This window comes from Clarias gariepinus, chromosome 5 (genome assembly GCF_024256425.1).
Source record: "Clarias gariepinus isolate MV-2021 ecotype Netherlands chromosome 5, CGAR_prim_01v2, whole genome shotgun sequence".
NCBI lineage: Eukaryota > Metazoa > Chordata > Actinopteri > Siluriformes > Clariidae > Clarias > Clarias gariepinus.
In genome coordinates, this window is record NC_071104.1 from 4,739,668 (window position 1) to 4,753,726 (window position 14,059).

Sequence of the window (14,059 nt, forward strand, 5' to 3'; positions counted from 1 at the left end):
GAGTTTGCATGTTCTCCCTGGTACTCCGGTTTTCTCCCACAATCCTAAGATATGCAGGTTAGGCCAATTGGCGTTAACAAATTGCCTGTAATGTGTGTGTGCCCTGCCCTGTCAAGGGTGTACCCTGCCTCGTGCTTTCCTGGGATAAACTCCGCCCCCGCGACCCTGAATACAGGATAAAGTGGTATAGAAGATGAGTGAGCAAGTGAAATTTAAATTGTACATTAAAACAGAGTTATAATTTTTATTTCCTCCTGTGGTTTATTTGTTTTTGAAGCCCTAAACTGAACATTGAGAGGAAAAGTGCTCTGTAGTTATTCAAACTTAATATCACATTATTTTGATTTAATATCTCTTTATTTCAACAGAGTAGGTCATTATTTTACCTTAAAATCCTTTTCATTAAAATTTATACTGTACCTTGAAAACCTTTTTACAATGAACTATTCAGTGTTTCTTTAAACAAACGTTTATAAAGACTGTGAATCTTTAATGTGCAGTATTTCATTAATGAACTCTAACTGATCTGATCGACTCTTACAGAGCACTGAAGTGGGAGGAGCTTTACAGAAGATTCTTTACCACAAACACCTAGGAATGGCAGTAATTTGTCAGTAAATGTGTGTGTGAAAGTGTGTATGTGTGTGTTAGTGAGAGGGTTGGAGAATGACAGTTTTCCTCTGTCCCAGTCCATCTTCACTCTGATCCTCTGGAGTTTCTGTGTTACAGCGAGGAAAGAGGGTGTGTGTGGTGTAGAACGTGCTCTATATTTACCTTCATAATACCACACACACCAGATTCCACTTCTGTAGAAAACCACTCCCTTCCTCTGAGCAGATTCTGTCATCACACCCACATACCACCATGTACAGTCTCCAACTTCAACATCCCAGCAGTGAGTCCCTGAGTTAAAGCCCTCAGAGCCCAGGATACACAAATATTCATCAAATCTCTCTGGATTATCAGGAAGTTTCTGTTCCTCATCACTGAGTCTCACACTGGTCAGATCATCAGATACAATGAGTTTAGGATGAGCAGTGTTGGGGTCCAGAGTTACAGGTGCTGAAAACACACACACACACACACACACACACACACACACACACACACACACACACACAGAGCTTGTTTCAGTAGGGCCCCAGATAGCAAGGTAACATTGATTCAATGTTAAAATTTCATCAGAATCATCATTTTGGTTGAGGTTGATTATTCAATGCTAAATAATGTTGAATCAATGTTGATAAGTCATTGCTTTTCTGTGTTGAAAAGCCAAACATTTAATCAATGTTGATTTTTGGTTTTGGAATCCATCCTTATTCAACAATGTAAGGCAAATTAAATTAACCAAGTGCATTTCCATAAAATGTGTATGCATGTGTGTATGTGTTTAAAACAGGTTAAAAAATTGACTGCAAGAAATTTGCCATGCTTCAAAAAAAAATAAAAAAATTATATATATATATATATATATAATTTTATTAAGAATTTGACGGTATGTTTTGTGTATTTATCTTGCTGTCTAGTTTACTCACTTGAGAGCTTGATTCCTTTCCTTCGTTTGCCGTTCAAAAGTACAAAATTTTTGGCTCGCATTTAACATCGGAGGGTGTCAGAGGGTGTTTTTACACTGTCGCCACGTCAGTATAATACATTTTACAGGCATAAAAATTCAATATGTTTAGGTCTGGAAGTTCCTGCCACTCACGGTGAAAGAATCTTGTCGATCGGATCTACGGTATTCTGTTGGGAAGCATATGTTTAAGAGCTTAGTTCCTGTTTGCTGTTGTCTGGGTCTGACCAAGAGCAGTGTGCATGCCCCCCACCCCCCTCCGCCTTCACAGATGTTTATTGATAAACAGTCTCTCTTTTTCTCACTTAAAGTTTAAAACTCAGCACTTTACTGTCTTTCACGTTTATCATGATGCTAATAAGCCACGCCCCTAGCAATTATTTAGAGCACCCTTCACAATTATCGACACAAGAGAAAGGCTGCATGACTATTGGTTGTGTAACTGAAGATTGCACTGAGCAATATTGTGACAGCCTGGAGATGGCCTGCACTTTCCAGAATTCTCCTCAGGTGAATAACATTAGTTAATATTTTTACCTGCTAAATGTAAAAACAAAATAATTAATTGTAATGTGCAAAAAATTAATTGTAATGTGCAAAACTCTGTAGACTACCCTTCCCATATATCAACAAAAGACAAAAAAAATAAAAAATACGGCTGCATAACTATTGGTTGGTAACCTCAAGTTTTTGTGCTTCTGATTACCTCAGCAAAATTGTGACACTGCCCGGAGATGGCCTGCACTTGCACTTTAGATTGGCTGAGCAATAGTGTAACCCTGTCCTCCTGAGGTGAGTAGCGTTAGTTACTAATTTTAACCGCTACCTGAGGTGAGTAGTGTTAGTGTATATTGATAACTGTTACCTGAGGTGAGTAGCATTGGTTCGTATTTTTAGCTGCTGCCTGAGGTGTATAGAATTATTTACTATTTTTAACTGCTGTCTGAGGTGAATAGAATTATTTACTATTTTTAACTGTTACCCGAGTTGAGTAGCATTGGTTCGTATTTTTAGCTGCTGCCTGAGGTTTATAGAATTATTTACTATTTTTAACTGCTACATGAGGTGAGTAGAATTAGTGTACATTTTTAACTGCTGAATAGAACTAGTTACTATTTTTAGCTGCTACTACACCGTTTCGTGCGGCTCGATCGGGACTGCTATGGAATAAATTTTGGTAGGGATTCATTGAACGGTTAATTCATATTTCACAAATTTATATGGGTGTTGTTTAAAAAGATAAATAAATTTACCAGACTTGATGAATATGCTAATTCTATGACTTATCAATGCAATATTTTTTTATTATACAAGGTATAATTGTGAAGTAGCCTAGTTCTTAAACCTCAAGGGAAAACTATGTTTTATTTAAAATTTGGAAATGGCAGCTGGCATCAAAAGCAAAACAGTATATATTTTAGCTTTAGATTTTTGTTTTTAGCTGTCATATTGGTCCAAAAAAAATAGCAACTTCTTTTTTAAATTTACTTAAAATTTTATTATTATTATATATCTATTTCTTTTTAATGTTGGTTTTCCCAAAGGTACATTGTGTTCAGGTGATAAATATGTTTTTATTTAAATGAGTCTTCTTTTTTTCTCCTACAGTGTCCTGGAGCTCCAAAACTGATTTCGCCTCCAAACACAAGGTTTTGACGAACAAAACAAACAAGGAGAACAGAAACTGAGAGGATTGGCATAAGGTCAGAGACAGAGGGGTTTTAGAGAAAAACGGTGTCAGATTTTAGTGGTCATGGCTTCAAGTGTAATGGGTATATTATTAATGTTAAACGCAATCATTAGCAAAGCCACCAACAACAACTATGTGCCCTTTACTGTTGTTAGACTGTAGAACAGGTGCAAAAAGTTCACACCTATTCTGATTTATAATGCACATAATTCATAATTGCTCATGTTTGCACTTATTTATTATTTTATTAATGCAGTTAATTCATATTTTACAAATTTATATGAGTGCTGTTTAAAAAGTTTTTAAAAAGTATTGTGTTCAGGTGATGAATATGTTTTTATTTCAATGATTCTCCTTTTTTTCTCCTACAGTGTTCTGGAGCTCCAAAACGGAATTCGCCTCCAAACACAAGGTTTTGACGGATAGAACAAACAAGGAGAACAGAAACTGAGAGGATTGGCATGAGGTCAAAGACAGGAGGGTTTTAGAGAAAAAAAAATTTGACGGTAAGTTATGTGTATTTTTCTTGCTGTCTAGATTACTAACATGCTTACAGTATCTCATCATCACTGTTAATCGTAGTTTTACATTGCCATATCAATAATTGGTATTAAACAACGACTTTATATTATGCAGTCCTATTACTTATGAATGGGACAAAGTGCCATGCCCAACATGGCGAATAAACCCTGCCTTCTAATTGAAAGAGATAGTTGTTGATTAATAAAGCCATTGCGTCACTGCTCCGGTTTCTATAAAAACAAGAAGCCTTTGCACATTCGCGTTTATAACTGTGCATGCACATTGGCTGCTCTAGCATCAAAAAAAGTATTATTTGATGGTATGTGAACATAAGAAACAAGCTTTATGAAACTGTCGTTGTCAGATTTCATTGGTCTTTTTAAATATGAAATTTAATTGTAAGCTTACTCAACACTTTTACAGAAGTTGATGTTTTCCCATTCAAAGAGATAGGAGCTGCACTTTCATGCTTGAGAGGCATTTCAAAGATGTTGACCAAGTAAACTGACTTGTCTTAAGGGGACTTTGTATTAAAGGTGTTCTAGGGCTGGGCAGTATGACGGTATATATTGTTACCGTGGAATATAATTTTATTTTGTCTATTCCACGACATGTAAATAAGTGAGCATGGTTAACTCCCAAGCAGCACGTGCGATACTGTCAAAATAAAGGTACAACAGTCAACTGCGATAGCAGTGCAAAACACAGACAGTTTAAAGGAGCACACAGGCTCACTACAGAGGAAGCATTATGAATCATCTTATCTGACTACAAAGGTTTAAATATCAACGTCGTAACAAATAGAAATACCTTAAATACTGTGCAGCTATTGGCATCTTTCCGCCTCGTATGTGTACAGTTTATTTTTTACACAGAATCGTATTAATTGTGGATAGGTTAAAAAACCTACCTTCAAAGCTATACTGAAGTAATGTTAAAAGTTTTGGGCTGTTGTAAAATAAAAATCATGTTAAATGCGAATGATGTCAAAAATAATGTCATAAATGGATTTTCTTTATCAATTAACTTCTATTAACTAAATAAAATTTTAAATAAATTTTTTTTTAAGTTTAATGGAATGGCTGTGTAAGAGATGCTAAAGCTGATGTGCCACTGGTCAAATTTCACATTTCAAATTCAAATTTCAAATTCAAATTTTATTTGTCACGTACACAGTCATACACAGTGTGATATGCAGTGAAATGCTTTTTCGACTACCAGTCACCTTAAAATAAAAGCTTAAACATAAGAAATGAATATAAATAAAAGGTAATATGGTAAAAAATAAAGTTAACTGGTAAAATATACTGTACAAGTAAAAATAAAGATATATTGCAGTAAAAGAAATATTGTAGAAAAATGAAATTAACTAGCAAAAATAAAATATACTGTAAAAATAAGAACAAAATATACAGATCTGGCCTTTAAAAACGCACGTTTTCGGAAAAGGGATCCCACGACTTGCCGCAGCTGCACGCAGCAAGCTGTGAAAATGCCCTTCATTACCTGTAGGAGGCAGTCGTGTTTCAGTCTAAATTATTGTGTGTCTACTGAAGCCGAAAAATGTTGTCTCTTAGGCGCCAATTGACAGCAAGCGACAGAGCTCATAAACGTGTCAAGCTCAAACTGATGTGTATTTATTCTTCATTTTCATTCAGAATTATTATTGTAGTAGTAGTTCTCCGAATTTATTATTATTATTATTATTATTATTGAAACGCACCCGCGCGTGTGTGAAAGGACTATAAAGATGTATAATATGTTAGCCTATAACAGTATTGTTTTAATGCGCTTAGAACCTAGGTGGGCACTGGTAGCTCAGTGGTAGGTGATTCGCCTGCCATGCGGAAGACCTGGGGTTCAATTCCCAGCCAGTGCTCAAAATGCTGGTGTTATGCGCTAAAATGCCACGTTATAGCCATTACATTATTAAGTTATGCTTCAGTACTAAATGCATGTTTGCAATTGAGAATTTGTTTTTCTTAAGTTATGAAACACATTAGCACTTACCTCACAGTTGCTATAATTTAATGATTATCATAAGCAAAAAGTGTAAAACAAAGGATTCACATTTATTACATTTTCACCCAGAGTGGGATTCGAACCAGGGTCTGGATGAGTTTATACTATTATTTAAGCAACGCCACACCACGTGGAAAGCGGCAAAAATGCTTTAATTTCATTGGCTGTCACTGAGTGTCAGCTATTCACGACTGGCCCTCGCGGAACGCAGAATCCCCGGGCTTTGACTGCGCTTTCTCCATTCGTTATTACAGGGGCGGACGGGGGGAAGGGGATTCTATTACGGGGGGAAGGGGATTCTCGCCCGGGGAGCAATTCAGTGTAAAACCGCCACTGCCTATTTTCCACCACATCACGTACCTACCTGATCTCGAACTAAACTCCGCGCTTTGTTTTTATAATGTGGAGCAAGCCCGAGATCATATTAACGTTAATTATCGCCAGCCGGAACGAATAGGTGGCTCCGTCCCTTTGCCGCCTATTCAGGGACCCTACGGACTGAGCGAGTAGCGATAGTGTATTTGGGCGCACACCCATCACAGGCGCACGCCGTGACAGATCATCATAATTTTCTGTAATAGTAAATAATGACCCCCGTTGCGCTGTACCACCGCTGGCAAAACCCTTATGAAATACAAGTTGAACATTAAGCGAATTTAAAAAAAAGTTATGCGTGCGGTTAAGCGCTGACTCTATGTACAGTAGGAAAGTAAAGAGAAGCAGTGGCGGTCTGGCCATCTGGAACACCGGGAGTTTTCCCGGTGGGCCGCTGGCCAATGTGGGCCAGCCCAGTCAATACGCAAATATATGTATATTTTAAAAAAATTACGGAAACCATAATATTGCATCTTTTTTCTACGCATATGGATGCGCAAGTGTCCCGCCTTACTGAGTCACAAGGGTGCTAAAAAGCATTCATCATTCAAAGTTATTCATATCAGTGTATAGTTAGTGTGATTTGAAAAGTGCTATAACTCCACCTGCCACAGTTTCAGCCCAGTGAAACAATCTGACTACACGTGAAGTGCCATGAAAAAGTATTTGCCCCTTCCTATTTTTTTTCTTTGCATATTTGTCACACTTGTATAGGTGGAATTTCACCTAAACACTTTAGGTAAGAACGTATAGGTTAATATGTATAGGTGAGAACAGCTGATTTACACTTGGGGAGAGTGAATAATTTGCATTTGAATGATGTCTGGCATTGTAAAGCTCATGCAGTGACACTAAAAGAACAATAGGCTTAATAGGAATAGGAGGCACTAAAGAGGAGGATTTTAATTTAGATTATAAAAAAATTAACCTGCGTCTATTTTTAGGCGTGCCAGCTGCCACTTTTTAGTTAGAAGTTTTCAATACAAATCTTATAATGCCCACATGACATGCTGGTGAGCTATCCATGCCAATGATCCCGGGCTTGCACCCTGCGCTATAAAATACAGTACGAGTACGATGGCCATCCGCGGACAGCAGCTCCTGCCTTTGTCTGCTTGCGCTGGTCCCTGGGGCGCATTCCATTTGCCCCGTTTGCAAGCCACACTTCCGCGTTGTGTGCGCGCGTCTCACTCACACCGCGTAGTGAAATCCACTGTAAATCAACAAACCCCGAGTATTTTATAGTGCGGATTGGAAGCCCGGGATCTTTAGCAAGGAGAGCTCTTCTTCACCATTCGTGCCTAATTTCGTGGCCCCGCTGCTTCGCATATCTGAAGGGGAGGCCGCCTAACTAGTGAGCGAGGAGCGATATTGTTTTAGGCGCACGCCGTGACAGGCTGAAAAAAAACTATTGTCCTTAAAAATATAACAGATGAGGACTCTGATTAATGTGCAAAAACTATATAATAAAACTATATAAGACTACATGCCTTAATAAGACTCAACTTTTATTTAAGCGCACTTACAATAATGAAAAAACGTTGTGATTTTGTAAATGTTTGAAAGCAAATAAGAAGCGCTATTCTGTATTGTTTTTGGTGAACTTAAGCGCGTCAGAAAATGAACGCAAAGTTTTTTTAAATGGTCAGAGTCAGTCTGCTTGCTGTTTTCCCGACGCGTTCATAATCATTAGTCTACTTCTGCCGGTAGTCATTAAGGGAAGCAGGTTGAGGTTTCTTTGGGACAGGAACAATGATGGACTCTTTGAAGCATGTGGGGATCACCGACTGAGATAAAGAGATGTTGAATATCTCAGTGAACACAGGTGCTAGCTGGTCTGCGCAAGCTCTAAGGATACGACCTGAGATGCCGTCTGGTCCTGCTGCTTTTCTGGTGTTCACTCTCTTGAAGGCTTTCCTCACGTCATGCTTGGTGATGATGAACACGTTCCCAGTGCTGGCAGTGTCTTCCTGTCTGTAGCTGTTAGCACCACTAGCATTAGCATTGCTAGCGTCTTTAGCTGCAGCCTCGAAGCGAGCATAGAAAGTGTTCAGCTCGTCTGCCAGAGTCGCGTCCGCGTTCATCATACCGGATGTTGGTGCTTTATAGTCGGTAATTGTCCTTAATACCTGCCACAGGCTCCTAGAGTCACTCTGTTGGAGTTGTGACTCTAGTTTTCTCCCGTAGCCTCTTTTACCACCTTCCGGACGTTATATGATGCAGCCTTGTACGGTTCCATGTCCCCCGACGCGAGTCCCGTGTTGTAGGCAGCGGTGCGAGATCTCAGAGCGTCGCTGGATGGTTTTATCCACCCACGGCTTCTGGTTGGGAAACGTTCTAATAGTCTTTTTCTACACGGTATCATCCGCTAGTTTCCCGATGAATCCCACAACCGCTAAATCCGTAAACATGCTGACGTCATCATTGGAGCTGTTCCTGAACATGTCCCAGTCTGCGTCATCAAGTGCGTCCTGTAACGCGGCCACCGATTGCGCGCGACCTCCCTCTGAACCGGAACTTCCTGTTTCAGCCTTTGTTTGTATTTTGGCATGAGGAAGATGGCGACGTGGTCAGATTTGCCAAACGGTGGACGAGATTGTGCCTTGTAGCCGTCCTTGACCGTTGTATAACAATGATCTAGTGTCCTTTCGCCCCTGGTGGGGCAGGTAATGTGCTGATAAAAGTTCGGCGCTGCGCGTTTGAGGTTGGCACTGTTAAAGTCCCCCGCCACAATAAGCACAGCGTCGCGATGCTGTGTCTGGTGCTGTGTGAGTGCCTCATGCAGCTCGCATAAGGCAGTGTCTGTGTCCGCTTGTGGTGGAATATAAACGGCGCTGAATGTATAAACGGACAACACATGATGGACAGTAGTTCCAGGTTTGGTGTGCAGGAGCGTGTGAGAGGAACAACGCTCGCGCTGTTGCACCGGCGTGGTCCGGCACTGCTGGGTTCAGCCATGTCTTGGTGAAGCAGAGGAGGTTGCAGTCCCGAATGTCTCTCTGGAACTTTATCCAGGCCCTGAGGTCATCGAGCTTGTTCTCCAGTGACTGGACGTTGGCGAGCAGGATGCTAGGCAGAGGTGTGTAGTGTGCACGGGCTCTCAGCCTGTTCGTGACGCCGGCTCGTTTCCCTCGGGGCCGCCGCTTCGCGTCGCGTCCTTTGTTGTCTTTCAGGATCTCACTCGGCCAGCTCGGATCCGGAGTTAAAAACTTTGAATTGTGAGTACATTGTATACCAATAGAAACAACTAATGTACTCCATGGTGATGAATTAGCTGGTTTAAAGTTACTGAAAGATAACTTAAAAGACGAAAACAAAGTAAAATAGGTCGGAGCAGTCGTGATGACAGCCGCCCTCACCGGCGCCATCTTGGGAAAAAGATCTTGGTCTTTTATATTAATGTTGTTCGGAAGCCTGTGCAATGATGTAGTTTCGACATCTATCAACTGAACAGTGTTTTTTTTTACTTGTTTTCATGTTATTGTTCAGCAATGGCATGGACGTGATGTTTTGGCAAAAGAAGGGTGGGATGGTGGTTGGTGCTCTAGGTGGTGACTGAAAGCGGTGACTGAGTAGATTGGACGTCACAGCAGCTCGTGAAAAGGCACAGCTACTTTATGCAGGCTGTGTGCATTTTACTGTGGATTGACTGTTTTGAAACTTATATGATAGTTTTATAGCCTCTAGCCCTCAGTTACCATGAAAAAAGCCATGAAATTTTAGTTTTGACCATATGAGACCTTAAACAGCATGATCTTGCGTTGTTTCCTTATCACTTCTTGTGTGCATTTGGCAGTCGCTTGCACACCTGACAGAGTTGTTGGCGATTCTTTCTATTGTAAAGTCATGCAGTGTGTAATCTCCTGTCGCCAATTCATTGTGCAGTGTGAACACAGCAGCAACTAAATGCTACCACAGATAGTGCAGTGTGAAAACAATGGTGATCCGATGACTTTGAAAATCATGCAGTGTGAGTTTGGAGAAGAGAAGGTAAAAAGTTATACAAAACAAATAATGTACAGTTTATGTTGTTTAACAGTGCAGCATGCATCTAACTCTGGGTAAAAAGTTTAAAATAAAATCACCAAAATAAGTCTTCATGTTAAGAATAAATACGCAAACAGTACGGTATCTGAGCGTACAGATTGGAAATTCGTGAGTACGGTTTGTTAAACTGAGGGAACAGTTTAAGTATTTGTGAGTGCGGTTTATAAACTAAGGGGACAAATTGCAAAACTGTCGCCACGTTTTTTTTTTTTTTTTTGTCCTACAGTAGTTGTTTTTTTTTTTTGCACATAATATAACAGACTACATTGTTACATTAAGTATATTTGTTTTCATAGCATTGAATATGTATGTTGTAGGAAAACATTTGCAGATTGTAAAATAACAAGTATATAAAAAAAAATCAAATGTGTGCATTGTATCTATAGAAGATTGTAGGAAATTTCAAAACATATGTTGTATATCTGTACATTTGTAAAAGTCACATTTCCAAAAATTTAGGACCCACCTTCGGTCATTCATAAACGAAAGCTGGAAAAAAAAAAAGGAGGCCTCAGAGTTTGTCTTTGCTTCAAAAGTTAAGAAATGGCTTCGTTATGCCCCAGAACGGCTGGGGGGAATTGCTCGTGGTGGAAAACCATAGGTTCAGACTTACAGTATGTCTTATCTGTTTTGCTGAGTAAATACATTTCAACTGTACTAATAATGTTTCAGTCATCTGTTGTGTTTCTGTCTTGGTTGTTTCTGTTTGCATTTGACTGAATTTTGCTGAGGCAGGTTGCAATTTTTATATGCTGTTATGGTTTTCCAGTCTCGTCTCTGGCAGTTAGATTCTGTTTTATAAATTCAGAATAAACAATCTCTTCTAATAGTTAAAGTAATTTTGTCATCCAGTTTATAATAATTTGTATATAAGTTGTGGTGTGTTTATTATATAGTTGTTTTATTCTAATTGTGATGTTACTTCCTGTTTAAATGGGTATGGAGCATAAATAAATAAATACGTTTACATGGAAACTGAAGGATGTTGAGTTACTGACTTTTTGTTTAAAAAAAAAAAGGAGCTTTTTAGCCCTACATGGTCTCTAATTTAAAGAAAGAAATCAAAACGGAAATGATTTACTGTCATAGAATCTTGCTGTACATAAAGCAAGACTAAACTATAATTGCTTCAATGTTGATTCAATGTAAAATAAGTGATTTAATTTAAGTTGAACAAACATTGATTTTATGCCCATCTTGATCTATTTTTCATCATTGAAATTCAACATTGATTTAATGACAAGTTGGTTGATGCTTTAATGTTGATTCAGTGATGATTCAATGTTGTTCTGCTATCTGGGGCTAGGCTTACTTAAACATTATGTTAGCATGGCACTAATTTATTTATTTATAAAGACCACATTAGTGTTATTAACTACTACTAGACACACACACAAACACACACACACACACGGATACAGACACATGACTAGCTAAGATAACTTAAACATTATTTTATGATAATATTGGCTAAAATTAGTCTAAATATTAACAAAGAAATAAACTTAATAACGTATATAACTTAAAATCATGCCTTGTGCCCTTTTGATGTGCTTTAGTTACAAATGAAAACAATATTTTTTTTTTTTTAAATCTAACTAATGCATCTTAAATATTGAACAGTCTGACAGCAATCAAAGCCTTTCAAAATAAAAGTTCTGTTACATTACATTCAAAATAAAAATTGAACAGATCATCATCATCATCATCATCATCATCATCAACAACAACACACACACACACACACACACACACATACAAAGATAAAACTAAGTCTTACAGTATTGGACAGTGTGCTTCATCTTCTCCCAGACTCCGAGCTTCAGGTTGGCCAGATGTTTGGCCACATGGATCAGTGCTCCTGAAAGGTCCTCTGGATACCACAGTGTGCTCTGGGCTCTGCAAAAACATTCAGGAGTCAGTGTTGCTGTGGGTTTGGATTCAGAAACACAGAGAACGAGAGAGACAGGAAGCACATCACTCACCTTTTTACTGTGGCCTTGTAGTTCTGTAAAACAACAAAGCAAACATCAGTGGATATGATTTACATTTTTACACCACTGAAATGTGATGTTTCTGATGATGGAGAGAAGTTTGACTTTCTCACAGTATAAATACTGACTAAATGATCCTCACTTGTAAGAACAAGACGTCTTCAGCTCTCATCTCCTCTTCTGTGGCTCTGATTGTGTCTGAAAGAGATGATATTTCTCTGTTCAGCTTCTCAATTTTCTCCTTTATCATCTGACTCTTCTGCTTCTCTTCCTCTCTCAGCGCAGTGATCCTGGCTGCCTCTTCATCTCGTAGAAACTGGTGAAGCTTCTCAAACTCCTCCTTAATCTGATGCTCTGTGTGTCGGGCCTGAATCTTCAGTGAAGAGGAAATTAAATGTAATATAACTGATTATACAGTGATGGAAGAAATATTTCTAATATCAAAACCATGTTATTGATTCTAACCTTTATATGTTCTGCAGTCTGACTCCAGTTCAGTTTACAGTCATTAAAGATCTTCAGTCTCTCCTGTAGGGGCTTCAGTGCAGTTTTGAGCTTCTCCTGAAACAAATCAACACACTGCATGGAGACTCTGTGTTTCAGCTCTTATTTTACACATCATTAACTCAGATCACTGACAGGATTTAACTCTACAGTATTTAATGTGAGTTTGAAAGTAATGTAACACTGTAGTTATGTTCTCTTTCATAAACACTCTGATGGGCTTTTAAACTTCAGATAGAACTTATAAAAAGTTTAGACGTATATGATGTTGGTTGTTTCTACAGGTGACACTGATAATAATATAATAAAATATTAGACTAACATATTTGGTAGTTATAATATTAATTAACTAATTTAAAAGCAATTATGTAATTGAATTATCAAACCTTATTTTTTATTTTGACACTGTAGATAATTTAGGGAGAATAAAGGTTATTCCTCATTTATTTATTATATGACACATAAATTCACAGTAATATAATATTTACCTTACAGTCTGTTACTGCCTCGTCAATGGGGCGGAATTTATGGTCGGTGTGTTTTCTTGAAGTCTGACACACCACACACACCGGCTGTTGATCGTCCAGACAGAAGAGTTTAAGTTTCTCACTGTGCAGACTGCAGACTGTTTCAGACGCTGATGAAGATCTCTGACTTCTCTCCTGTAAGAAAGTCTCACACAGGTTCTTTAACACCAGGTTTGTGGGAGGTGTCTCTATAGACGACTTCCTCCTACAAACAGGACATTCTCTGGATCCTTTGGTCTCCCAGAACTGCTGCAAACACACTTTACACACACTGTGACTGCAGTGCAGAAGAACAGGATCCTTGAAGATTTCACAGCACACAGGACAGGAGAAATCCTCCTCCGAAAACTTAGAAGCCATTTTATTTGGCTGCTGTTGTTCTCTCCAGTCCAAATGTTCAGAGTTTCACTTTCACTTTGGTAAAAAGTAATCACACCCTGATTTTAGGTTTGTTTCAGGATACAAAACATTTGTAGTTTCAGTTAATAATCACTTACTTTTACAAAGTTAAAAATGAGGCAAGAAACAAACTGAGAATAAAACTAACCTAACCAGAGCAGAACACTGCAGGCTGTTTATGAAGGACTGCAGTCGTCTCAGACTCGACACTTCCTTAATAGGAGGGGTTTTAGAGACACGTTATAACCTGTTACAGTCATTATTTATATCAGAAACAGCACACAGCTCTTACTTTAAGGTGCAATAGTCATTTTTTTAATTCCTTTATGTTTTAGCAGGTGTTTTTGAGGTTACTGAGGAAACCTTTTGGAAAACTGACTTAAACCTGGTGTCAGCTCAGATCTTT

At 38.6% G+C, this 14,059-nt stretch overlaps 1 protein-coding gene across 1 annotated transcript; it reads right to left on the bottom strand.

Moving 5' to 3' along the window:
* Nucleotides 1-517: 517 nt before the first annotated feature.
* On the bottom strand, nt 518-13,818 carry LOC128524291 (zinc-binding protein A33-like). Its single transcript, XM_053496792.1, has 6 exons — nt 13,216-13,818; nt 12,689-12,784; nt 12,366-12,596; nt 12,215-12,237; nt 12,010-12,128; nt 518-1,062 (listed from the first exon to the last, which is right to left on the bottom strand). The coding sequence occupies exons 1-6, from the start codon at nt 13,612-13,614 to the stop codon at nt 518-520; spliced, it is 1,413 nt and encodes a 470-aa protein (XP_053352767.1). The 5' UTR covers nt 13,615-13,818.
* Nucleotides 13,819-14,059: the final 241 nt, after the last annotated feature.

Coding starts and splice junctions, on each gene's coding strand:
- LOC128524291 (XM_053496792.1), bottom strand. CDS start 13,614: ATGGCTTCTAAGTTTTCGGAGGAGGATTTCTCCTGTCCTGTGTGCTGT. Junction 12,238..12,365: donor AAGACGTCTTGTTCTTACAA/GTGAGGATCATT, acceptor GTTGTTTTACAG/AACTACAAGGCCACAGTAAA. Junction 1,063..12,009: donor GAAGCACACTGTCCAATACT/GTAAGACTTAGT, acceptor GTGTGTTTTCAG/CACCTGTAACTCTGGACCCC.